Source organism: Gossypium raimondii, chromosome 1, assembly GCF_025698545.1.
Source record: "Gossypium raimondii isolate GPD5lz chromosome 1, ASM2569854v1, whole genome shotgun sequence".
Lineage (NCBI taxonomy): Eukaryota > Viridiplantae > Streptophyta > Magnoliopsida > Malvales > Malvaceae > Gossypium > Gossypium raimondii.
The window spans coordinates 49774428-49801219 of NC_068565.1; the positions used below are offsets into that span (position 1 = coordinate 49774428).

The window sequence follows — 26792 nt, forward strand, 5'->3', positions numbered from 1 at the left end:
TCTCAATTATAATATTTCTTTATAATTAATTTAACTTGTTCAAAACTATGAAGAACATATATTATATAAATATGTGGTTTCTAACTAGGAAGCTCTCAAATTTTCAACTGCAATTTCATTGAGCAAATTGAATAAAAATTGCATCCAGAATGGCAAAAATGTCATCAATCTCCAAAGTCTAGTTTGCAACTAAATACTTCATATCTGTCTGGGAAATTTTTCTTATAGAAAGAAAACACTTCAAACCATCTTAAATTAGTAATATTGGGAAAAGACTATTAGATGGACAGATGTCAGACACAGGAAAGACTCAAATGAAGTCAATTTCATAATATAAGATTCTAGGAAGAGGGAAGAGTGTATTGCATTTCATTTAAAGGTTCAGCTAAAATCTTTAAACAGAATCAAACCTATAGTAATAAAACTAGTACATACCATGATGTAAAAATGTACAAAAGAAACAGAAGAGAAAATTTTAGTCCACTCAGATGTTGAACATATTTTGAATAGACCAACAAAATCAGCTATCCATTGTAACATACTTGAGAACTCTATAGGGAATTGATACACATAAAGCATGAAAATGCTGAAGCCTACATAAAACTGGAGAGCCTTCCACAACCTTGACAAAAAAGAAACAGAACATAAGCTACTAAAAACATTAACCAATGATAAAACCAAATTCATTGACAAGGAAAATGAAATAGAACAATGTACAAAGAGTCAAGAAGCAATCACCTGAATAGTCCTAGAAAATTGCTAGTCAAAGACCAATCCACTAGCCCAATACAGCTTCCAATAAAAAATGGCAGAGAAATTCACGAGGGATGGCTAATTCCGACAATCAGCTGAATAGCAGGTAGAAGCAAACAGGAAGCAACTTTAAGATGGGAACCTTTCATAAAATAAACAATGGAAAAAATTAGATATAATCAATTTCAATTTAAACGTAAATTAAAAAACTCAATTAAAATATTAAGTTCAGAAGCTGAAGCAGAATACAGATTAAGAAGGAAATGTGTAAGATAGTTTTAACTTTTCTTTCTTTTTCTATAGTGTCCGAGGCCAACATTATATATTGCAAAAGGTGATATATATATATATGCATATAAAAGTGCTGCTATTATATACAATTGGCACTTTTTAGTTCTTTTCTATAGTGATATGATATCCTCCATTCCAGAAAGGTATCACAAATTAAGTTAACTACGGAGGATATCACAAAGTTCACTGCTGCTATTATATAATATTGCAAAAATAAAAAGAGGTATCCAAATATTATACAATTGTCAAGTTAGGTCACAACAAAATGTTATACAATTTTCTCATCAGGTTTTATGAACACAAACTTGTCTTCCACTTAATTTTAATTAATCTCACAAAAATTTTAAAATATCATTTAAACTCTTTTTTCAATTTTCATTAAACTTTTAAAATTTTTAAAAGTTTTAATTAGCACCAAACTTATATATAGATATATTAATCTTTGCTTTCAAATATGAATATATATATATTAATCTTCATTAATCAGTGTTTTCCTCATTACACAGTAGTCTATGTATGTGTTTTAGTACCGGTCATCTAACTACATGATGATAAAACTTGTTCGTTTTTATGTCTAAGTTGAAACAAAAGAGACAGAATTCCAATAACTGCAAGCAATAAAATAGATAATGGAACATGAGAGTAGACAAAAACCGATGATGATTTTCCCTACGAAACAACTTGTCAATGTATTGCTGGTAACAATAGAAAGAAGCTTTAATCAAATAAGGAGCATAACTTGTAACACCAAACTACTGTTTTAAGCTTTCACCATTAATGTCATTATTCAAAGCTTAAAATTGTTTCTGTTGAGAGCCAATTCACTTTCAACAACGAAATACAGTTACATGTTCCAATATAATTCTCAGACAAAATGAGGTTGTTGGTTGAATTCTTCATGGATTTAAGTCATCCATATGTAATCCATACTAACCAGTTTTTTTTATAGAAAAAAAAAACTATATGAAGTATGAAATTGAGAAAAAACATATGCAAGAAAAACATTTCCCTGACCCCTGCAGCAAACCGCCCAAAATTTTCAAAGATAGCTATTGAATATCGATGCATGCAGTCCTTTGTCGGATTGACCTTTCTATTATTTTCACCCCAGCAAACACCAGATGGAGATGAAAAAACCCATAAAGTGAAAAACTCGAGGACGACAATGAAAAAACCCAGGAGCCGTTTACCAAATGGGAAGCATCGGGTTTAGACAACTTGTGGATGCGGCAAGCCTTGATCCTTTGGGTTTTGGACCAATCCCAGTGTTTTTCATAAAAATCGAAAGAGGAAGAGAGGTTTTGGGTGGCATTAAAACTTAGATGGTGCAAGGGCATTCTCGTTGTAGCTTAGGGTTAGACAATGTCAAAAAACCAATCTTCTAATGTGACAGAAATTTCAACTTGGATAAAGCTTTCAACCATCAAACAATATAATAAGCAAACAAAACAGAGAACAGATCATATTTACCTCAATCAAAGATCTTTCATAAGAATCAAATGGTAATATAGCTTTTTGACCCCTTTCAGTTGACAGTATTCCCTATAGAAGAATGTAAAATTTCTGTAAAATTTCTGTAAAAATCAAATAATCAGAAAACAACTAAAAACAAAGTATAATGAATAATTAAAGAGAAGAAGAAAAGAAACTCACCGGCGGAAGAAGAACAAAGAACCAGAGGAAAAGAAACAAAGGCAAAGAACTTGATATCTCAGGCAAAAAATCAGAGGAAAGAACGTTTTTGGGGAGAAGACAGGTTAAAAATGGAAATTATCAGCCAAAAGCACTTTTGGCCGAAGAAATGGTGAAATTTTTAACTTCTGGAGAAAAGGACTTTTTAATCGGTGAAATTTTTTCAGGAATGGAGACCGTTCTTCATTCCTTTTAAGATAAAAGGACTTTTTATTGCAAAAGTCCTTCTACAAAGCAAAGGAGGACGGGGCCTAAGACATTCAAATGTTTACATAAGAACCTAATTTTTACAAAAAGTGCTAAAATAAGGGCTTTTCATAAACTTCAAACCATTTTGTAGTAAAAAATAGGTGAATATTGATGTGTTTAGAATAAACACATAACAATTGAACCAAATATTGCTTAAAAGAAAATAAATAAAAAAACATAATTTAAAATTTGATATACAACATTTGAAAAGCTCTTATTTGAGTACTTTCAAAATTGATTAATTTGGCCCTTATTTGACCATTTTGAAAGATTTAACCTTCATTTGAGCACTTTTGTAAAGATTAGGCCGTTATATACTTATTTTGAAAGGCTTAACACTTATGTGACCAAAAGATAAAACAGTTAAACATAAAGGACTAAATTTAACATTATATTTGTCGTTTGATTGAATCATAAATTAACTCAAGCAATTTGTATTTTTAAAATTTATTTACTGTTGAAATTTTTAATTTGGATTTCGCTTCAATTAAGACAATTTGAAGTTGAGTATAGTAAATTCAAATAAGTCAATTTATTCGTCGCTTTAAAAAATTAAATTAAATTCTTACAACTCATATAAACCCTTTTACCTATGTAATAAATAGACTTATTTATTTTCTGTATTCTTTAAAAATATGGTTGAAAATACAGTTATATATACATTTGTCATGTTATGACTTCATTACTTTAACTATAAAAACATCCTATAATTAGCAAACCAAATCCACAAACTCCGACAAGTCTTTTTACTTTTCCTCTTCATTACAAAAGAATGTTTCAAATAATAATAATAAACCATCCTCTTTTGTTCTTCAATTTTATTATTATTTTTATTTCTTTGTTCCTCTTCTTATGGATCAATTGAGGACCCAAACTATCAACCAACTCCCATCAGGTGCCGCCCTAATCAAGAGAGAGCTTTGTTACACTATATGTTTCATCTTCATCTTGATCTCCTCCATCATTGCTTTGAACCTCGGCAGCTCTTCCAGATCACTCCCTTTGTTCCGTTTCGATCATTTCTTCCCTCGAAAACTGCCGCCGCCCTTTCCTCATACACATCCCTTGCGAGCTTGCGATTATTCTTACGGGAAATGGGTTCGTGTCGACAAGAAGAATCCGGTTCTGTTGTATGACGAGGACTGCCCGTTTCTCGATCCCGGTTTCCGGTGTCATCGGAACGGAAGAAAAGACATCGAGTTTCTGAAATGGAGATGGCAACCTCATGGCTGTTATCTTCCTAGGTATGGAAGTTTTAATAGTTTCCTTGTTTCTTTCATGCATGCACTGCATGGTGATTGTTATGTACATACTCGACTATTTATCCTAATAAAACATTAGATGTTTTAATAAACATATAGTTAACTACAATAATAATAAATTGTTTTATAAAATCATAGGTTCTAAATTATAAGCAAGAAGAGTCGAAATAATGTAGCTACGAGGCTCTCACTTTTTCCGAGATTTGTTAGGGTTGTTTAATTACTTTAAACCGCAGATTCAATGCTAGCGATTTCTTGGAACGGAGTCGAAACGGACGGATAGTGTTTGCAGGTGATTCAATGGGAAGAAACCAATGGGAGTCACTGCTTTGCATGTTAGCTCAGGCAGTTTCAAACAAGTCTACAATCTTCGAAGTAAATGGAAGCCCTATAACGAAACACAAGGGGTTTCTTTCCATGAAGTTTCAAGATTACAACCTCACCGTCGAGTACTACAGAACACCTTTCTTAGCCGTGCTCGGTCGGCGACCGATAACCACACCACCTCAAGTTAAGCTGATCGTTAAGGTAGACCAGTTGCATTGGCGTTCTAAACAGTGGAAAGGAGCCAATGTCATAGTCCTCAATACAGGTCACTGGTGGAACAAAGAGAAAATCGCTAAGATGTATGGTTTTTTCTCGCCCCACCTTTCTTTCTCTCTTCATGCTCTCCGTTTCTTAGTGTGTATATGGTTACATAATTGGGTAGGTCTAGTTTGTTTTAGGTGAGGTTAATTTAGGTAATTTAATTTAATTTTTTTATAATTTCTGATTTGGGTTTAAGTTAATTTGGGTGATTTTAAAATTTTTTATCATTTCTAATTTCGGTTTAGAGTTAATTTTGGGTTTAATTTGAGTTAATTTGAGTTTAAGTCATTTTTGATAAATATAAATTTTAGAATAAGTTATTTTAAGTTGAATCATTTAAAGTTTTACGACTTAATTTTGAATCTCAAATATTTTTAAGTTTATTATTATTTTTTATAATTAAATCTAGTTATATTAAATTTGGATTGTTCAAACTTTTTACTACAATTTGACATATTTATGGCTTACTTCAAATCATTAGTACTATTAAAATATTTTGATTACTGATGGAATTTAAAAAAAAATCAAACCGTGAGATTATTTTCTTTTAAATGAAAAAATAATGCAAAATAATTATTTTCATCAACATAATTTTACATATAGAGAATTTCACATTTTGGGGTGTTTTTAAAAAAAAAATTAAATCAGTTACAAGGCACGAAATTTGCCATAATATTAGTAAAAGGATGAAATTATGTGATGGGACTAAATCCTAATCCTCAAGTTAAGTGTATTACTCGACCAAAAAAAAGTTAAGTATATTACATGAACAAAAGCCATTATTAAACCTCCTTTGATTCCTTAAATCAGGCATAATGACGCGATTTTGTGTGTTTCAGGGGTTGCTATTTTCAGGAAGGTGGGACAATAAACATGACAATGGATGTGATGGAAGGTTTTCGAAGGTTTATCAAAACATTGGTGTCATGGACAACCAAGAACTTAAACCCAGAAATCAGCCACGTTTTTATCCGGAACCATTCACCCATTCATTACATGTAAGTCAATTCAAAACACGACACGATTTAGGGGTGAGTATTCGATCGAATCGAAAATTTTCGAGTTAATCGAGTTTTTGAATCTCATTTTATCATCCTAACTTTATTTGAAGTTTTCTCGAATCGAGTCGAGTGAGATGGAATTCGAATCGAATCGAATCGAATCGAATATATTTGTTCGAGTTAAATTTTAAAAAATAATTTTGGGTCCTTGTAACCAATGTCACCCATCGTAATAAAATTTGTCCACCTTAATCAATTTTTTTATTAACTTTCATCACCTCATAATTTATTTATTAATTTTTTATATACTGGTTAGCTTCTTTGCTTGCTTAGTTGTTTCAATTATCTTCATATTCTTGTCACCATGTATTTTGGAATTAAAAATATATTAAATGTAAAAATATGATTTTTAAATAAAAGTTATTTTAAAAATAAAATGTGAAATTGATACCAATATAAAATTTTAACACGAATATTTTATGACATAATTAATATTTTAATATAAATATTCAATATGACTAAACAATTCAATAATATAAATAAGATAAAATGTGAAATTTAATTTAATAATATAAATAATAGATATAAATAAAATTATTACTATTTATGTTTAGTGATTTTTTTTTTGGATAATTTTGATTTTTTATTTGAGAGTAAAATGTGAGAAGTAAAAGTTTAGGGGGAAAATAAAAAGTTTTGGGGAATAAAAGTTTGAGGGAAAGTAAATAGGGGGAGTAAAATTTTGGAGGGAAAATATTAAAAAAAAATTGGAGGGGCGAGGGTTTGGGGTAGAATGAGAGGTGGGATGAGAAGGGAATAAAAGTTTTAGGGAAAAAGTGGGAGGGAGTAAAAATTTTGGGGAAAAATAAAAGGTTTTGAGGGTTTTTGAGAGTTAAATTTTGAGAAAAAGTAAATGGGAGAGTAAAATTTTGGTGGGAAATTAATTTTGAGTAGATTGGAGGGTTGAGAAAGGAGGGGAGTAAAAGTTTTGGGGGGAAAGTGGGAAGGAGTAAAAGTTTTGGGGGGGAAGTGGACAGGTTTGGGAGTTTGGGGTAAAAATGTAAAATATTATAGTTTGATATTAGAATTATTCGAATTATTCGAGTTATTCAAATTCTAAAACTCAACTCGATTCGAACTCGAAATTTGAAAAAAAATTTCGAGTTGATTTGAATAACTCGAATAACTCGATTCGTCTAACTCGAAATTCGAATTTTTTTTCGATTTTTTCGAGTCGAATCGAATTTTGCTGACTCCTAACACGATTACATGACACACAAAACCAACAGTTTTTATGAGTGTGAAAATTGCAGGAATGGTACATGGGATGATGGGGGAGTGTGTGATGCAGCAACTGAACCAGAACAAGACTACAAAAAGCTTCGACCTGAGTCATGGAATAATCAGTACATTGCTAATGCAATCAAAGAAATCAACAACTCCAAGGTCCGATTGTTAAACATTACATATCTGACAGGGTTTAGAAAAGATGGTCACCCTTCAAAGTACCGTGAACCAGGGACTCCTGTTGGTGCACCACAAGATTGTAGCCATTGGTGCTTGCCTGGTATACCGGACACATGGAATGAGATTCTCTATGCTCAATTACTGTCAATGGAATTTCGAACCAAATGATCCCCAAAACTTGGGGAGGAAAAAGCACCTAAAGAATGACAATGTGGAAATTATTTTTGGAGCCCAAGTGAACCCTAAACTATGGGAAAAGATTAAAGAGAAACATGGAGGTTGATGAGGAAGTTAATGGATAATAATCATGCTGCAAAGTAATCATTAAATCATATTATTCAGACGTGAACCGTGGATTTTGTATCTGAAAATTTGTAACGCAAATGAAAAAAGAAATTATTAGAAATCTATATCATGCAATATTTGCATTTGGAAAGCAAACAATAACAAGACCTACATAGTATGAATATACAAATAGCACAATTTTTTTAACAGTTAATTAACATTAAACATGTCCTGTATAGAGAGTGCAAAATACAAAATGAACGTTAGTAATTAAATCTGATCATGAGTCGAGTTGGGTCAAGTTTGAACCGGGTTGGTGTAAAATTTTAAGCCTGCTTTCTAAGCCTAGTCCTGACCCAAAAATGAACTTAAAATTTTGCTCAAGCCTGACCCAGATAAAAAAAATGCTAAACTTGAGCTCAAATCGGTCTGACCATATTAAAATTCTTTTCTATTATTTTTTATATAAAAATGATGTCCACTAAACTAACTAATAAATTGACTAAGGCAAGTTCATCTATCAATTAATAGTATAGTTATGATGAGCATAGATATCGTTCCCTCGAGGACTACAATTACTAGTATTTATCGTCTTTTTATTATTTAACCTAATAATTCAAAAGATTGATTAAAACTAAAATAAACTATCTAAATTAACTAACAATTGCACCAAAGGATAAAACATGAAAATAATTAAATATCAACCGATTGACCAAACGATACGTAGGTAAGAATCAACTTAGAATTCATCTAAAATTCTCAATCTAATTTATGCAATTTATTTCCTTAGTTTCCTTGATCCATAGAAATCTCTAACTTATACTAATATCTCTTTCGAGCATATAAGCAACTAACTCTAAGTTGACGTATTGAATTTTCTTTCTAATTAAAACTCCTATTATCGCATTAATTCGCTCTATGGGTTCCCCTATTAGATTTGATTCTAATCCAATAGATTTATATCGTCCTATGTTTAGAATTGCATGCAACTCTATTCAACTATGCAAGAGCTAATCACAAGAAGGGTCTATTCAACCACAAACTCATACACATCAAACATGGATTAAAACTCTAGAAATATTAATTAACCCAAGAACAATTTAGAATTCATAATCGAAAACAAAGGAACTAGATTTTATTGCATAAAACCATAAATCAAACAATAAAATCCATCATAGGGTTCATCTCCCCTAGGTATTTAAAAGTTTAGTTCATGCTTATAAGACTAAACACCGAAAATATAGTATAACTATTAAAATAAAAGAAACTCATGATAACTTCCTCAGAAATCATCTTGGAATCTTGAATTTTGATGGAGAATTACTTCGAAACCAACTTCAATGGTATTCTTTTGGGTAATTTTCATGCTAAACTAAGACAACTACTTCTCTACTCTTTTATTTCCTTATTTATACCTTCTTAAAGTGCCAAAAAAAACCTAAAAATCGCAACTTTCAGCTATTAGCGCACATGGTTCCCGAAATCCACACGCCTGTGTGGCTCACATGGCCGTATGGTCAGCTCGTGTGGTTCTCTGCTACCGGTGTGCAGCTTCCAGACTGCTCCAATGTTATGATTTTCACTCATTTTTTGCTCCTATTGCTCCCAAGTGCTCTATTAAGCTTCAAAACATAAATTTAAAGGATTAGGAGTATGTAATTCACAATTAGCACCACATAATCACTCAAATATGCATTAAGAATGAGGTTAAAATATGTTACTTTTGACACTTACCAAAAAACAAATTTAAAAAATATAATACATCAAATACACTAAAAACATTAAGACAAACGTTTCCCAACAAATTGGAAATGTATTAAAAAAATTTTATACTTAAATAACACTAAGATAGCTGCAACTTAGCAAGCAAATGCCTCTAAAATAGTAACAAAATTAACAATAAAACAAAAGTTATATCTAAACAATAACAACAAAATAGTAGCAATATAATAGTAAAATGACAGCAAAAAACTTTTTTAAGTAGATTCGGGCTGGGATTGGGTAAAAAAAACCTTACTCAAGGCTTGACCTATTTAAAAAAGGGCCTTATTTTTTGTCCAATCTCATTTTTTGGGTTTATATTTTTACCCCCACTTTTCAAGAAGGTCTTCGAACCTGAGCAGGTGGCCTAACCCACAATCAAGTCTACTAGCAACAATTACACAAAAAATTTAAGTAAAAGCACTCTCAAATATTTACATGACAAAGCATAGGTGCTACCTAAAGGTGATCATGGGTTGGGATACCCGGCCCAGCCCAAAGACCCGCCCGAAAAATGGGAGGGTTCGGGTAAAAATATAGGCCTGAAATATGGATTTGGGTAAACAAACGAGGCCCGTTTAGAAAACTAGTCGAGCCTCAGGTAAGACTTTTTTAGCTCGGGCCCGGCCTGGCCCGACCCAAATTATATATTAAATATATATTTTTATTTTTAATCAAATATACTTTTTTTAAATATATATATTTTTTGGACTTTTAATCTGAATTATATATTAAATATATATATTTTATTTTTAATCAAATATGGTTCGGGCCGGACCCGGTACAAGCAATTTTCTTTCGGGTCAGGCTGGGCCAAGCAATTTTCTTTCGGGCCGGGCTTGGACAAATTTTTAGGCCCATATTTCGAGCCGAGCCCTGGCCTAAAAAATGGGTCTAAAATTTTGTCTGGGCCCGACTGAACCCGGCCCGGCCCATGATCACCTCTAGTGCTACCTATTTATAGATAAAATATGACAATTTCTTGAGTAATTAAAACAATATTTAATTTAAGCATTATCTAAGATAAAAGCCTTCCATTTTGAATTTCTAATGAAAAACATTAAACCCTAAACCTTAAATCCTAATTTGACTAAAATCTATCAGCAACCTTGAAAGATAAATAAAAACACAACTTGTATTGAATTGCTTGAAATGTATATATACATTTGGATATATCTCAAAACTATACATGAATTATGATTTAACGTGTAATTGTATACATAGCCTTTTATTTTGTACAATTTTATATATAAAATTTTGATTTGATCAAATTCTTGTAAATTATTAACACAATTATTAATATAACATCATTTTATGTTTATACATTGCATACATGAATAATTATATTTATCCAATTTAAAAATAAATTGATATATTTGTTTCTTTAAATGTGCATGATTAAATTAAAATTAGAATTTCAAGTATACATTTGAACCACAATTAGATTTTTACGTGTATAATTGTACCAAATTAAAGTTCATATATACAATTACACCTTAAAACAAAGTTCATGTATAATTTTAAAATTTATCCCTATTTTGTTTATGATATTAACATTTAAACTAAGGCATAACATTAATAATACTAAATCAATTTATATTGCATTAAATTACAGCATTAAATTCTCGTAGGCGAATGATTGAATCGATCGAATTTTTAATTTTTAATTTAATTAGCTTAACTTAAATAAATTATTATAAAATTATAAAATAAAAAAATATATTTACATACAAGCTCGACAAATTTTTTAACTTAATTCAACTGTTTCATAACGAGTCTCAATTTAATTTCGATTCTGAAAAACCTCGTAGTTACGAACATTTGGATTTTTCTCTTGAGCACGAAAGATTGTTGAAAAGTCTCAGAACGAAGGCCCATTTCATAACTATCCAGGCCAAGCCCAAGGAATCCACTAAAGTTGCTTCCTTTTTTCTTTTTCTTTCTGCTCTTTCGAATTTCCTTGTCCTCTGAAACTGAAACCTTTGTCTGTAAAAAAAACCCTTGTTTTTCTCTTTGAAAGATGTGGGCAAGTTCAGAGGGAGGTGCACCAGAGGTTACTCTAGAAACCTCTATGGGTGCCTTCACTGTTGAGGTATACCTCAACTTCTTCTTTTTTTACTGACCTTGCTTCAATATATATTGGATTTATAATCATTAGCTTAACCCTTGTTTCTACTCTCTTTTTTTGTGTGTGTTTTTACTGGATTTTCAGCTATATTACAAGCATGCACCCAGAACTTGTCGGAACTTCATTGAACTTTCCAGGAGAGGCTATTATGACAATGTCAAATTCCATAGAATTATCAAGGTTAGTTCTTTTTAAGTTTTCTCTCATTTGGTATTTTTTTTTTCTAATATTAGCTTTCTTTAACCTGTATTTGATTGTTATGATGTAGGATTTTATAGTTCAGGGTGGAGATCCAACTGGGACTGGAAAAGGTGGAGAATCTATTTATGGGTATTCCCCCCCCCCCCCCCATCTTTTCATAGTTAATGTGATACAATCTTATGCTTTTCTTGTTGATAATGGAGCCTGGAACTTACACTGCAATTGTTTTATTAATATGGTTTAATACTGTTTTGGCATCTGTTTCTTCAATTATTGGCAGAACTGGTGTTGTTTTATTATAGGAACAAGTGGTTTCTATATCAGATTTTAATTACTGGTTTGTGTTTTCATGATTGATTTCAGTCCTGTATTCGATGATGAGATAAGGTCCGAGTTAAAACATACTGGAGCTGGTATTTTATCTATGGCTAATGCGGGTCCGAATTCAAATGGAAGTCAGTTCTTCATTACTTTATCTCCAGCGCCGTCATTAGATGGTAATGGTGTTATTCTTAATGATTACAATAAGAACTATGTTATTCTTCATAATTATATATTTGTTCAATCTTTTGTGACAACACTATTTCTTTTTTCATATCGAGATCCCTTTTGTTATCCGCTGCATGATGTTATGATATCCAACATGAATCTTCATCGCTAATGTTAATGTTATGGTTTTTCTTGTAGTTTCTATGATACCTTAGGAGTCATGACTGGTCTAAATTTATAAGTTCTATTAATGTGAAAGCTAAAAAGCTATTCAAGTTCTAAGGTAATGGTCACTGTTACTAGAAGCTAAATTTACCACACGGTGAATTGGTCGGCAAATATTGGGAGCAGGGCCTCAAATTGTTTTAGAAATGATTAACGTAACGGTTAACTTCTGTGGAAAATTGTCCATGAACCAGGTTGGACTGGTGTCAAGGCCAATTAGTCCCTAAACTGATTTTGATGCTATTATCGTGCTTATTATATATACCTTTCTGCAGCCTTTTTGATAAATAGGTTGTTTCACATACGAAACATAGTAAGCAAATGAGAACTATGAGCTTGATTCTCTCCGTTATGCTGAATTTTTTGTATTTGCATAATGTAATATCGCATATTTTTCCTGATTTAGCTAAATGATCTCATCGGTTTCCTCACGTGTAAATGCTTTGATTGGCAATTCTTTTGACAGGTAAACACACAATATTTGGGAGAGTATGTAGGGGAATGGAAATTATCAAGAGGCTTGGTAGTGTCCAAACTGACAACAATGACAGGTAAGTTGGCTCGGTTTAGTCTATCTACAAGTAACCTGTCAAACCTATATAAAATTTTCATTCGGAATCATTGGGATTGTTTAACATTGTTTTGTCAACCACTTGAAACCATGATTTTGTGGAATGCGTTCAAAGAATAAGTTGCTAATTTACTTGAATTATATTTATAGCAGGATATTGTCAAAAGCCACTAATAAACTATTACAAAGGCTGATTTCTAATTATTCAATTAATGGAACACTTTAAAATAATCATCTCCACGTGAAGTCAACCTCGAACAACCTACATAAAACTCCGATTACTCGGTTACCTGTTTAATAAATAAGTAGTGCTCGGGTCCAAGCGTTTCAAGAGAATTAACTAAACATTTCATCTGAGTTTGACCTAGCTCTTAGTGGTTATTATACTTGTGTTGTATATCTTGTTGGACAATTTCTCGATTTTAGCCGGATTACAGTCAGACTACCTATTTTATATTGCTTAGCATCTGGAGTAATTCATGTTTTGCTGTTTTTACTTGTTATTTCAGGCCCATTCATGATGTGAAGATCCTACGGACTTCAGTCAAAGACTAGCACTGGAGTTCAGAAACTGCGAATTGTAGTTCTATGAAATGCCCATCGTTTCCCCGGATATTTTGAAATTGGATCATTCATAAACGTGTTATATACCTTGTATTAGAGTTATGTTTAGTATAAACTGAGCAGAAACAATTAATGAACGGCATTTCTTTTATATTTAGAGTTATGTTTTCTCATCACATTAATCTTTCCTGCTTTCATTGTGTGCTAGAACGGCACTTCTGCCTTCGGCCTTTTTACTATCATCTGGGTCAGCATGGGTGCATGGATTTGTAGCAATCAGAAAAAGAAAAAAGGAAAGTTAGGTGGTTAAATTACAAGTAAATCTATGTTTTGAGTCAATTTTAAAAAATTACAAAATAGTCGTTGAATTAATAATTTTTTGGTGGTTGGATGAATTAATGTAAAATATTTTCTATTATTTGACAGATTTTTTGTAAGTTTTTTTATTACAGTTGTTTTCAATGGGACAAACATACATTTAGATTTATGATAAAGAATTTAAATGAAGTGAATTGATTATAAAGTGATGTTAAAGTGAAATTATAGTAAATAATGAATCTTTGTGATGTCAAGGCTGTGAAATTTAAAACTGAAACAATAAAAGCATGAAAAGTTGTCATGTGAAATAATATATTATAGCGACTTATTTGATTAAAGTGCTTATATAGTGAAAAATAAATTAAGTGTGAAATAATTTAATATATGAAGAAGAAAATTATGTTAAAAGTTTAATGAATGTGTAAAGTATTGTAAAAGTAAAATTATGGAAATATATGAAACTTTTATAATAAGGACTAAATTGTTAAACTTGGAAAAATATATAGATAAAATATTAGATAAATGATGTGATTAAAGTGTAACAAGAAAGAAAATTGATTTAATATGATTAACAAAAGAGATTACATTGAAAAATTATGAAAATTAAAAATAAAATATTTAATAAGTGACAAATGTAGTATAGAACGCAACATCATGATGCTTTGACCCGATATTCAGGTCTAGAAAGAGAGAATTTTTAAACTTTTATATTGACCATTGAAAAAGACAATATTTTCTGTAAAAGACTTCTACATTGAAACAATCTAAACGTAAATTCATTTGAACCACTTTGCTATTAAATTTTTATTTGAGTTCCGAGCAACAATTATTTAGTCTTGATTATTTAGTTTCAAGTTGATCATTAATCGAAAAAGAAAGCTATTTAAACAACGTTCAAAGCTTCAAATGACATTAATACACGAAAACTAGAACACCACCTAAAATTGTTCAGTTTTGCTGCTGAATCATAAAAATGCCTAAAGATTAAGTTGTTCCATTTCATCAAATTTCAGGATTCTTAAAATGACATTAATACATGAAAACTATAACACCACCTTCTAGCAATCAAGCCAACCAACAATGCCACTATCACAATTACTAAAAACAGAAGCCATGCATGCTAATCCAAAAACTAAAACCGTCCTCGTATAATTTACAAACCAGGGCTGAATCTCTAAGAGTTCCTTTAGTTCATGGGGGAGAAATGCAAAGGCAATTCGGGGTATCGATTTAGGTAGCTGATAGCATCATTTCTTCTTAATCCGCTATTCTTCAAATCATATTTTACTGACGTTAGCCACCGCTCTTTCTCCCAAAAAAATTGGAATACTATTTGATGGTAATATGGAGTTGCAACCTATAGCTCTATCCACTAGTCTTTTGCGGATATGATCTCGATAGTTGTACCTTATGGGAGGATTGTCCCCCGGAATGCTAATGACTTTGGATCCAAGTTTAAGGAACCACGAAAGTGATATGAACCAAAAATTAAGATGTCAGCTCAGCTTACCAGAATTTGTAGTCTGGCTCGACTGGTTCTCGTTGTCTTCACTAGTGGTGAGATTCGGCGTAGACAATGGAGCCTGATTAAATCCATTAGACTCGACTGAAACAGAAGAGGTGTCTTTTGACATAGTTACCCTTTCTGGTTTGGATGTTTCGTTAGTTACCCCTTCAGGAACACCCTCTTTCTTTAGCATTTCCATATACCGTGAAGATGGGACATCACCCTTGCAGTACCTGCGCCACATGCCCCGATATGTTGCCTCCAAACCACTGATGAAGTTCTGTCCATCACAAACAGGTGACTTAGACATAAGGTCTCGAAGACTTGCTCTCAGGTTCTGGAGAGCAGTGACGTCCGAGGCCAGTTGGAGTGCCAACTGCACATATTCATCTTCATTTTTTGCTATCAAATGTCCTAACCCTGAACCAAAAGTACCGAGATTTCTACATCAGTATGGCGACAAAAGCAGATACATAAGAGATATTGACAAGAAAAAAAGAAGCTCCTTACCAACTTTGCTGAGAAGACTGACACCAACATTATGAGCATGTACTGAACCAGCCATGGTAACACATGGCACTCCCATGTATAGAGATTCACAGGTCGTTGTTGTTCCAGCATATGGAAAAGTGTCCAAACTACGCAAGATAATATAACAAAAGTTAAAACATCTAAAATGGAAGTTACCAGAAACCACTTAAACCAACAGAAAAAATGAACCAAAAGGAGGGGATCACACTAACACTTGGTAAAACACTTTCTTGTAACATGGAATGCAGTTGATTTTACCTGATGTCCATAAGAGAATAAGCTTGCATATGATCATGATTCAGGAGAATAAGAGGGAGGAGATCAACACGGAGAGATTCTAAACCCAGCTGCTCCAATGTTGTAAGAAATTTCTGCCTAACACTGTCACAACAAAATGGCTTGCATTTTACCACAAGACGGGAGTTTGGAACAGCACATAATATCCTCGCCCAAACTTGCAATACCTTGGGTGTTATCTGATTAATGGTTCCAATAAAAGGTTAAACATGAATGCCATAACTGATTGGAAACATATGGTTTAACCTAAGGTTACAGTTACTAAATAGTACCTTTGCCAGGTTATTAAAGCTACCGAATGTAATGAAGCCATTGGAAAGAGCAGGAGTTGGTGAAACAAGTCCAGCCTCTGAGGAAGGAGTATAACAAAGGAAGCATTCTGGAAGTCGAACTAACTCCTCAACATGCCTGCCATTGGGTAGGATTTTATTCTGAGTAGAAATCATTTTGCATATCTCATCTACCATAATAATTCTAAAGAAAAAAAAAGCAGTCCATTGAAGTAAAAAAACAGGACCTACTTCTGCTTTGTACCAGGAGGATCTGCAAGTGAATCAGTTATTCGGTAATCAATTGTAGGCAAACCAGTAGTATTGGGATAGCCAATCCAAGTCACCTACGGTAAAAAATGGCCAAAATCAGAAAAAACAATAAAATGCCTAGTCTACCATATCAAGCCTACCACAAAAGCAAAACCACCTTGCATAAATTGAACACTCAAAAACCAACTCAAGTTCCACTCTAAAAGCTTTCCTCTATTATGAAGATTCTTTTAGTTCCAGCGATGATAGAACTTGAACAGGAAACAGTTAAAAGAAAATGATAAATATGGTACCTTAAGCATACCTGAACAGGTGCCGGTCGACATGCCATTGTTCCCAATTTGTTGTTGGCTGTATGACCAGTAAGCTCTACCAAAATGTCGATTTTATCGTCTCTAATCATGCTTGCAACCTTTTTTTCATCAATACCATATATATCTCTCCATAGCCCACCCTTTTTAACGACTCTTTCCCTAAATCTATTAGTTTTTGCATCAGCCTGCATAACGATAAAAATGTGAGTTCGCAAAGAAAAACAGTCCATCATGGGAACAAAAAGGATTCCACCATCACCAACTTGTTTGTAATAATAATACGATATAAAAAGCAATAGTTCTAGAGCTTTTGAGTAACTTATGGACAGGTAACTGGATACTGACTACATCAAAATGAACTTTGAACAAAGTCTCAGCATGGAAAATGTTGATGACAACATGGTGACGAGAGCATACATAACTGCCTAAGGGATGACCGTTTTTGAGATAACCACGAAGTCCATCAAGAAAATAATTATAATGAAGTTAAGAGCTTTGGTACAACCACGACAACTAGCACCGGAATATAAATACTAGGATATCTTTGCCAAATATGGCACTAAAATACTATTTAAGCTCATCTTTAAGCTTCAAAAGTCAAGATTTCAACTAAACAAGAATATAAATACTACGATATCTGTAGAATTATAGATGATGATGCTCAAAAAATCACTAAAAAATTCTCAGAAATATATCCGAAGCATTAGTACCTTTACCACTGCTGAATAAACAACCACCTGGTATTTCCCATAGTCATGATAAATAAGAGGGGCTTCAATGAAATAAGACACAGAATGTGTAAAATAATCTGGAGAAATGTATCCAATCACAAGAGGCCGTTCTGGATCTTTAGGGTTGTCCCACGAATCGTATTGTGGATATAACCTCATAAATCGCCTTCCCCAATCCCTGTTTTTGAGATAATCCAATTCAGAAAGCTGATTTTAAGATATGTCAAAGATCATAATCCAAATATCCAATTATAGCAAGAATAATATTTGTAGCGATGCAGCTAATATAGTTAGTAATGACATTAAATTCAAGTGATAAGTTAGTAATGACAACTAAATATTAAAATAATACTAATAAAAAATTGACATTAAATTCAAGTTAAGGTGATAGGAGCTTGTCAAACCTGTGAGCCTCAAAAAGTTTATCATCATCTCCTTCATTTATGTAGTTCATTGCTAGCAGCCGGTTCTGCAAACAATGACAGGCACAACACCAAGTATGGAACCAGCATGAATTTTCTCTTGTTCTTTTTGTTTTACTTGCATGAATTTTGCATCTTAGCAAGCAATTACGATTTAAACTATACAAGATCCATAAAATGGTACCTGTCCTGCATTACGAGAATCAGGATCTATCTTAAGGCATTGCTCATAAGCAGTAACAGCCATGGTTATATTGCCAGCATCTCTGTAAAGAACCCCTGAAAAAGACACGGAGAATATATTAACATACCACAAAAAAAAAATATTTCCCAAAAGGTATTTAAGATTATGCATCTGTGGAAGTAATGAAGCAATGACAAGTACTAGCTGTCCCGGCAATGGTTATAGACTTTGGAACAACATAGCTGAGAAGCAAGAGAAAAACCTAAATTGTTATATGCTTCTGCGTAAGTGGGATTGGCAATGATAGCTTTCTCGATCATGCTAGCAGCAGCATCCATTTTACCCTGCCAATAGCAAAGCTCATAGTCAATCACTGTTTGAGACGTGGTCTAATAGTTAGATCTATAATTCCACTTCAAACCTGAACTGTGTAGACAACACCAAGGTTGTTCAATGACTGTGAGAAGTTTGGTTTGATTGACAATGCCAGCTGAAATAAGATATTATTAATATGAAGATAACAGAAGGCAATAGAGGATGAAGGCTTAAAATGCTGGACAAGAGTCAAATGTTGCCTGATAACACTCTACGGCTTTATCAAGGTTGTCTCTATCTTTGTATATTACTCCTAAATTGTTACATGCCTCTGCACAATGGGGGTTGAAGTGGAAAGCAAGTTCATAGAACACAACTGCCTGCACAAACAAAAATTGATAGCTAGATTGTCATCTGATGCAAACAATTCAGTTCCACAAAGAGAAACATGCAATTCCAAGAAAGCACATCTTATGTAATTACTTACCATATCGAACTTCAACATTTCACCATAAGCAACCCCAAGATTATACATAGCATCTGCATAGTGCCAATTATAATACAAAGCCTTCTTGTAATATGCCACGCCCTGGTTAATGTCCCCCTCCAGCTTAACCTGAAGAGACATATCACTGAATGCAAAATCAGGGATGGAAAAACTCAGAAGTATTTTGATCTAACAAAAGCATTGGTCAAGAAATGAACAGGATATGATAAACGATTTTACAAACAATTACTTATGCCAAAACCAGCGGTATTGTGTCACAAGCAAATAGTATATGTTTGTAAATCTTAGAGGAAGATACCATGACTAGAAAGGCACTTTTCAAACATCTTGACCTACAGCCCCAATGTTCTTGTGTAATAAGTAGTCTCATGTATAGGATCACGGTTTAAACACTTCTAGTTCTCGGGATGCCAAACAAGAAAGAAGTTGGGTTAGTTCGATTCAGAGTCAATTAAGGACATATTCGACAAAGAGAGTAACTTCATTCCAGTAAATGCAATGGCCTCCTACAGAACTTATTAAGCCTTTTTATCGATAAAAGAACTAATTCCTCGCGTAGATGTTTGTATAAGACTAGGACACAGATGGATATAACAATATAGTCCTCCAATGTTTAACCAGTCAGTTTTCAGTAAAAGAAATGAAAAACGTTGATGGATGATGCTATATGAAATAACGAGGGGGAGAATGCACCTTTGTTCCCAAATCTGTCAAGGCAATGGCCATATTATTTTTCGCAATCTCAAAGTTAGGGGACACAGCTAGACACCTGGTAAAAAAATAGTCAAGCAAAGAGACTATCAGCAGAGATGAAGACACCACCCGAATAAACAAACTACATGTAAGGACCAGCAGGCAACAAGGTTAAGCAACTAACTGCATGCTACCTCTCATAACAGGCAATGGCAGATTCTAAGTCACCACGGTTTTTATAAATGACACCCATGTTGCAATATGCTTCAGCATACATAGGTCTCTCCAGTGCAGCTTTCTCATAGCAGCTAAGGGCAGTATCATATTGCATCATCTCAGAATAGACAACACCAAGGTTATAGTAGGCAGGCTGTAAAAATTTGGTACAATGATATAAATATATATATAATAGATGTAAAAAGGAACACAATATAAAAGAACAACTTGGGAAAATGGGAACTAAAAGGAGTGACTTCACATAGAAAATTTTAGTTGCAACAACAATTACTAATGGAGGAATGAAAGAGAATGAGAGATTACAGCATAGTGTGGATCAATTTTAAGAGCTTCATAATACTTCTGAATTCCCTCCTGTGTATTGCCAGCAAGCTTCAAGCTGGTACCGAGGTCAGTTAGAACAATGGCTAGGCATTCCGCAGCTGGTTTGTATGAAGCGTCTGCTTTCAGAGCTTTTTGATAAGACTGCAAAATATACAGGTGTAGACTCAAATTGCCGAAATCCCACAATAATTAACAGTTAAAAATCACATAAGCATACCTCAGCAGCATCTACCAGACGACCTTCATCTTTGTATAATATACCACAGTGAGTGAGAGCACAAGCATTCTGAGGATCCAACTTAATGGCTTCAGCAAAGCTCTCAAATGCAGGCCTTCCCATGTTCTGCATCTGAAGGCATATTCCTTTTCCAATGTAAGCTTCAACACACCCACTATCTTTCTCCAAGACACTATTATATATTGCAAGAGCATCGACAAACTTGTTCCTGGACCGAAGAATGTTAGCATAAGAAAGAGCATCTTTCCCTTCAAATGCCTTTGGCGGTGGAATCACATCAACTGTTGAAGTACTCGGACCAGGAGAAGATTGTCGATCTTTTAAGAAACCATTTTCGGCAATCAGGTCCTTCTCTCTCCCATTCACATCTTTCTCAGTCCAGGCCATCTAGGCAAATACTATATTCTCACGCTTCTGTACAAATATAATCAAAGATAGCAAAAATAATTATACAATATGATAATGTTTACACCAAAGTTGATCAAACAAATATAGCAAGTACGAGTCTCGAAATTTACAAACATGATTAAACAATGGATCATAATATAAATTTCAGAAAGTTACATGTGATAAGTGAAACCCAAAATCTATTTTTATGGTTTCTAAACACAAATTGAATGCTTTTCTCACCATGTGATATTGTAAAGCTAATTCAGTAATGAAACACAAATAAAGTTTCAAAACTTTGATCCAGCAATTAATTGCATATGAACTATACAGCAACAAGCTAAGTAATTGACCAATTTGGCTAAAAATCTGAACTTCCTTTTTCAGGTCCAATCATAAATTGTACCACTTCTCTGACAGCATGAACAAATGCAAATCAAAATTTGATCAAATAATAGACATTAATTGGAAATAAAAAAGTATGGTTTTGAAAATTACTTAGCAATGAACTCACCCAAATTAAAATTAGACCTAGGGCTCCTGCAACTCAAGAAAACAATACCCATTAAAGAAAAAAAAATGGCTTTGCATCATTTTAATAATTTCAAGAACCCAAATTGAAACCCTAGGTAAACCTAAATGATCCATGTAGCCACTCCATAATAGCAAACTGATCAAAGCCCATATTACCTTAAAACCCTAATAAACAAACAAACTAGCAATTCCACTTTAAAACCCAGACTTCAATCAAACAAAAAAAAATAAATAAATAAATAATTCAAGGCTTTTTTTAATTAAAAAATTACAACTTTACAAACCCAACAAAACAAACGAAAAAAAAAATTAGGGATTTAACACTTACTTTTTGGAGCAACCAACTCTGCCCCAAACTAAAACAGCATAGATGATGCCAAAAAACACCCAAAAAGAAAAAAGAAAAAAAAAGGTAAAGATGAGTGTAGGATAAGAAAAAAAAAGGGGCGTAGTTTAAGAATAAGACTGAGTTAGTCCAAGTTTAATGAACCAATACAAATAAAGGGTAAGTTATAGATTAAGAAAAAAGATGGTCTTTTCGTTGGTCTAATGAAAAAAGAAGGAAAAAAATGAGAGCTTTGAAAAGAAGGGGAAAGCTCTGGTTTTTCAGACAAAGAGCATTGGGGGTGTTGGAGGTCTCCCAAACTGAGAGAGAGAGAGAGAGAGACCCTGATGGTGTCTGGTCTGGTCGTTAATTACAACACGTTTTTGGGGCATAATAGGGACATAGGATTTTGTATCTTAGCCCTTGCTTTTGCTTTATATTTGCATCTTTTTACCCCTACATACTGCATTCTTACTCTAGGACAATAATGGTTGGGATCAATTTGGTTATTATAATTATTAAAAAATACTTTCTAATATTTTAATCTTTTATAAAAAACACTTAAACCGAAATCAAATTCTAACACGAAAAATGATTGAATCAAATCGAATCGTATTTATATTTTTCAAATTAATTTAATTTGTGGATTTTATAATTTTTTTATAAATTTTAATTTGGTGTAATAATTGATCTAAAATTTTAGTGTAATTCATATATGTATATAAATTTTAATTTTGATTCAACTATAAATATTTAAAATAAATATAATTATTTACTTAAGCAATATGTAAATTTAAAATAATTTTATATTAATAATTGTATTAATAATTTGTGAAACTGAATCAAATGAAAATTTTGTTTATAAAATTAAACAAAATAAAATTTATATATATTTTGCATGGTCAATAACCATCGGTAATTTTGAAATTTATTTTAAGTATTTTTATGTTTTTAAAAATTTAATTTAATTAATTTATATAAAATATTTATTTATATTAAATAAAAATAAAATGTAATTCCATCCCATTCAAATAATAATAATTTTTATTTTATAAATAAAAATTATATCCAATCAAAATCAAATATAATTTGATGAAATTGAATCAACCCTAACTTTTTTTACAATACTTTTAATCCTAAAATTATAAAAGAAAATTTACTTAAGTATATTTAAACCTACTAACTCTTATTGTTATAATAATAATAAGTGTCAAATAAAAAGGCATAATGATTTATTTGGCCTTCAATTTTATAAGAAAAACAAATATTTTAGTCATTCATTTAATTTTTATCTCTTTTAGCCCTTAAATTTGTTATATTTGTCAAATTATCCTAAAATGAATAGAAATATTAACATCTGTTAACTTTATGACATGACAAATATGCGGATTGCCATATAGATACTATATTAGCAATTAATTATTTTTAAAATTTTAAAAAATCCAAATATTAAAAATAATTTAAAAATTAATTGTTGATGTAACCTACATGTAGATTGCCACATGGATGCCATGTGAGTAAAGTTAATAAACGTTAATTTTTTCATCTATTTTGGGATGATTTGATAAACAATGCAAACTCAAAGACTAAAAAAGACATAAAATTATATAGAGGGTTAAAATAAATTTTTATAAAATTAGAGGACTAAATAAATCATTATCCCTTTAAAAATCAACCCTAGCTTGGTCAATGGTTATTCACTTGGGGTTTCCTAGTTTTATGAGACACTGTCGATTTGGGATATTGACAAATTTTCTTTAATTGTCTTCTTTTCAGTTTGATTTTAACACCCGAAACAAAAAGCCATTAATTAAATATATAATAATAAGTTAATCTGTTTTTAAGAACCAAGCAAAGGGGCTATTTATCTCTATTATTATATGTTTTTTTTATTTATTTCTTAAAGAAAAAACTATTTAATTGTTAAAAGTAAGATTGATATTATTGTAGCCAGCCATAAAAACACGTAAAACTATTTTAATTTTACACTGATATAATTTTTTATTCTGATCCGATAAAATATTACTTCAATCAAATCAAATTAATAATTCTATGGTTATATAAATATTGTTAAGATTGTTGTTATTTATTTTGTTTTGATCGAAATCAAATTTTCCATCATCAATAATAGTGGTTAATTTTTCGTCGTGGGTACTCTCTAAATAAGTAAACAGTTAGTCATAAAATGTGATTTATCTTCATAGACGGGATCAAATTAAACCTGCTCATGAGTTGGGTTACTCTCTTAAGCCCAAAGGTTCACCCGAAAAATGAAAGGGTTTGAACAAAATACGAGGGTCGAAAAATGGGTTTGGGTAAAATTTAAGGCTCATTTTCTAGATGGACTGAGCCTTGAGCAAAAATTTGGACCCGACCCCTACTCGAATATTATGTTATAAAACAATGTTAAATTAATTATATGTGTTAAATAGTAATTATACATATTTATATTTATATTTATATTAAATCAGTAATTCAATAACAATTAAATTCATTCCCCAATAATTAAAAAACTTACCCAACTAAATAATCTAACCTAAGATATAAAATTTTAATATTTATATTTAATACAATAAAATATTTATTTGTGTTTTAATATAATAAAATATTTATTATATTTATGATAGTGCTTTTCAATATAAATGATTTTTAATTTGTTAGAAAACTTTTATTTTAACTTTTTTTAGTATATTTAGTGTATTATATTTTAAATAAAAATTAATCTAAAAAAATCAAATATGGGCAAGACGGGTCGGGTTCGAGTTTACTTTTCTTAAAGTAGGTCGGCCTTAGACAAAAACGTAAGCCTATTTTTTTGGGTTGGGCTAAAGCTTAAAAAATTAGTCTAAATACATTGCATAGGCCCAACCTAATCCATAAACACCTCTACGTCGAATTTTTAATTTTATAATTAAGAGATGAAGTGAGGAACTACTGTATCTAACCTTAAAGATTTATTGGAGATAATTTAAGCCTCTCATGGAGAAAGAGTATTTTTATACTTGCACGTGAGATAGCAAGATTGTGTTGGAGATTCCCCGTAACCTCGTCCTGACATAAATGTAACATTTTAGCTTTGTCTGAGAGGGAATTTCACCTTTTCAAAACTTTATTATAAAATAATTTAGTATTTAATTGTATAATATCATCGAATTAAAAGTGGATCTAAACATTTCGACGGTGGCCGATTAAATATTAACTCGATTAATATCAACATTATTATTAGTGTAGGAAGACATAAGTTTGAGTGTATTAAAGTGCATTATCCTCTTATTCAAATGTTAGAGAGGGGCTATGAGTAGTTTTAAGCTTTGTATAAAAAATAGCATATATAATAAGAACTTATAATGAGATTAATGTTTAAAAAAAATATTTAGACAGTAGCCTAATTATTAATAGGTTAAAATTTGCTACTAGACCCGTATTTTGTATAAGTTATGGATTTAGTATATATATTTTAATTTGGTCAATTTTAGTCTCGTATTTTTAGAATTTGAAAATTTTAGTCCCACCTAATCATAACTATTAAATTCGTTAAGTTCTATTATTTGATGTATCAAACATATTATCACATGTGTAATATTATGTTTGTTTGTTATTTTCACATATTACTAAAAAATTAATTAATAAATTTAAAGACTGCTGTTTACATTAAGATTAAATTTTGAAATTCAAAAAGATAACCACTAAGAATGAAACAATTGGTGAATTGAACTAAATCTATAACTTTAGGCATAATACATAGCCACTAAGAATGAACCAATTGGTGAACTGAACTAAATCTACAACTTTAGGCATAATACATGACTAATGACATAATTTAACCAACATATTTAAATGTTACCATCGATTAGGACTAAAATTTCAAAATTAAAAAATACAGGGGCTAAAATTGATCAAATTAAAGTATAAGTACTAAATTCATAATTTACGTAAAGTACAGGTTCTAATAACAAAATTTAACCTTACTAATACTTTATTTTAGTCATTTAACTATGAAGAATTATAAAATATAACTAACGAACTAACAAAAAAGTTGCATGGCATCTTTTAAAATTGGTATAGTAACAAATTTAGTTCCTATTATTTAATCAATTTGATTTTGATTCTATAAAATTTAATCCTCAATATTTACATATTTAATCAATTTAATCATGGTTTTAAAAATTTTAAAAATATTAAAAATTCTGAAAAATATAAAATATAGATTTTGAAATTCGATTTTTTTTGAGAATGGGTACAATTGCAACATAAAAATTGAAAATTATAAAGATAATGTATTTGAATTACTACAAACACAATTATGTATAACAAAGCATAAATTAAATATAATATAGATAAACCGATTGAGTCTTAGTTTGATTGGTATGGATATTATTGTCAATACAAAAGTATGTTGATTCGAGTGTGCTGAAGTACATTATCTTTCTATTTACAAAATGGATTGTGTGAAACTATGATTCCACGTCATCTTTATCCCTTTCCAATGAGAGAATAACAGATCAAAAATTTCCTCTGATTTTTAGTATTTTTAATTAGATTTGAATTTTTTTTCAAGAGAAAAAAACTGAAAATCAAGAAGAAAAATCTGATTTGACATTTTCCAATTAGAAAATGATAAAGATGACGTGGGATCACAGTTTTATACAATTATTTTACTATGTGTAGGGAAAAGACTATTGGTAATAAAAGTAAATTTAAATAAAATCCCAAGTATAATTTATCATTTTACAAGAGAATTTAAGATTCAACGAGAATCAAAATCTTATTTTAAATTATTTCTTACTTTTGACGTTTAAAGTCTTTAAAGACTTCGACTTTCCAAGATGAGAACAGAACATACGAGTCAAAGAAGATT

General features: G+C 31.4%; 3 protein-coding genes and 1 long non-coding RNA gene across 4 annotated transcripts; 2 read left to right on the forward strand and 2 right to left on the reverse strand.

Moving 5' to 3' along the window:
* Positions 1–296: 296 nt before the first annotated feature.
* Positions 297–895, reverse strand: LOC105786323 (uncharacterized). Its single transcript, XR_001131362.2, has 2 exons — positions 739–895; positions 297–622 (listed from the first exon to the last, which is right to left on the reverse strand). It is a non-coding gene; the product is annotated as an uncharacterized LOC105786323 (long non-coding RNA).
* A 2942-nt stretch (positions 896–3837) lies between these two features.
* LOC105786321 (protein trichome birefringence-like 8) lies at positions 3838–7471 on the forward strand. The gene is made up of 4 exons (XM_012612699.2): positions 3838–4229; positions 4484–4873; positions 5675–5833; positions 7150–7471. Exons 1-4 carry the CDS (start codon positions 3838–3840, stop codon positions 7469–7471), a joined length of 1263 nt encoding a protein of 420 aa, XP_012468153.1.
* Positions 7472–11274: 3803 nt separating this feature from the next.
* LOC105786324 (peptidyl-prolyl cis-trans isomerase CYP18-2) lies at positions 11275–13684 on the forward strand. The gene is made up of 6 exons (XM_012612701.2): positions 11275–11441; positions 11562–11657; positions 11746–11807; positions 12042–12175; positions 12859–12943; positions 13473–13684. Exons 1-6 carry the CDS (start codon positions 11370–11372, stop codon positions 13516–13518), a joined length of 495 nt encoding a protein of 164 aa, XP_012468155.1. The 5' UTR covers positions 11275–11369; the 3' UTR covers positions 13519–13684.
* A 1135-nt stretch (positions 13685–14819) lies between these two features.
* On the reverse strand, positions 14820–22310 carry LOC105786325 (probable UDP-N-acetylglucosamine--peptide N-acetylglucosaminyltransferase SPINDLY). The gene is made up of 18 exons (XM_012612702.2): positions 21938–22310; positions 20668–21102; positions 20430–20591; positions 20084–20259; positions 19890–19965; positions 19176–19304; positions 18949–19068; positions 18795–18863; positions 18636–18717; positions 18374–18468; positions 18172–18236; positions 17747–17945; positions 17027–17221; positions 16702–16796; positions 16453–16588; positions 16142–16359; positions 15863–15990; positions 14820–15772 (listed from the first exon to the last, which is right to left on the reverse strand). Exons 2-18 carry the CDS (start codon positions 21073–21075, stop codon positions 15342–15344), a joined length of 2784 nt encoding a protein of 927 aa, XP_012468156.1. The 5' UTR covers positions 21076–21102; positions 21938–22310; the 3' UTR covers positions 14820–15341.
* Positions 22311–26792: the final 4482 nt, after the last annotated feature.

Bases quoted from the DNA above. Each gene is read 5' to 3' on its own strand.
- LOC105786321 (XM_012612699.2), top strand. From the start codon at position 3,838: ATGGATCAATTGAGGACCCAAACTATCAACCAACTCCCATCAGGTGCC. The intron at 4,230-4,483 runs GTATGGAAGTTT...TTTAAACCGCAG, and splicing joins CATGGCTGTTATCTTCCTAG to ATTCAATGCTAGCGATTTCT. The intron at 4,874-5,674 runs GTATGGTTTTTT...TGTGTGTTTCAG, and splicing joins AAAGAGAAAATCGCTAAGAT to GGGTTGCTATTTTCAGGAAG.
- LOC105786324 (XM_012612701.2), top strand. From the start codon at position 11,370: ATGTGGGCAAGTTCAGAGGGAGGTGCACCAGAGGTTACTCTAGAAACC. The intron at 11,658-11,745 runs GTTAGTTCTTTT...GTTATGATGTAG, and splicing joins AATTCCATAGAATTATCAAG to GATTTTATAGTTCAGGGTGG. The intron at 12,944-13,472 runs GTAAGTTGGCTC...TTGTTATTTCAG, and splicing joins CAAACTGACAACAATGACAG to GCCCATTCATGATGTGAAGA.
- LOC105786325 (XM_012612702.2), bottom strand. From the start codon at position 21,075: ATGGCCTGGACTGAGAAAGATGTGAATGGGAGAGAGAAGGACCTGATT. The intron at 16,589-16,701 runs GTAGGTCCTGTT...ACCCAATGGCAG, and splicing joins CCTCCTGGTACAAAGCAGAA to GCATGTTGAGGAGTTAGTTC. The intron at 15,991-16,141 runs GTAAAATCAACT...TATCTTGCGTAG, and splicing joins TATTCTCTTATGGACATCAG to TTTGGACACTTTTCCATATG.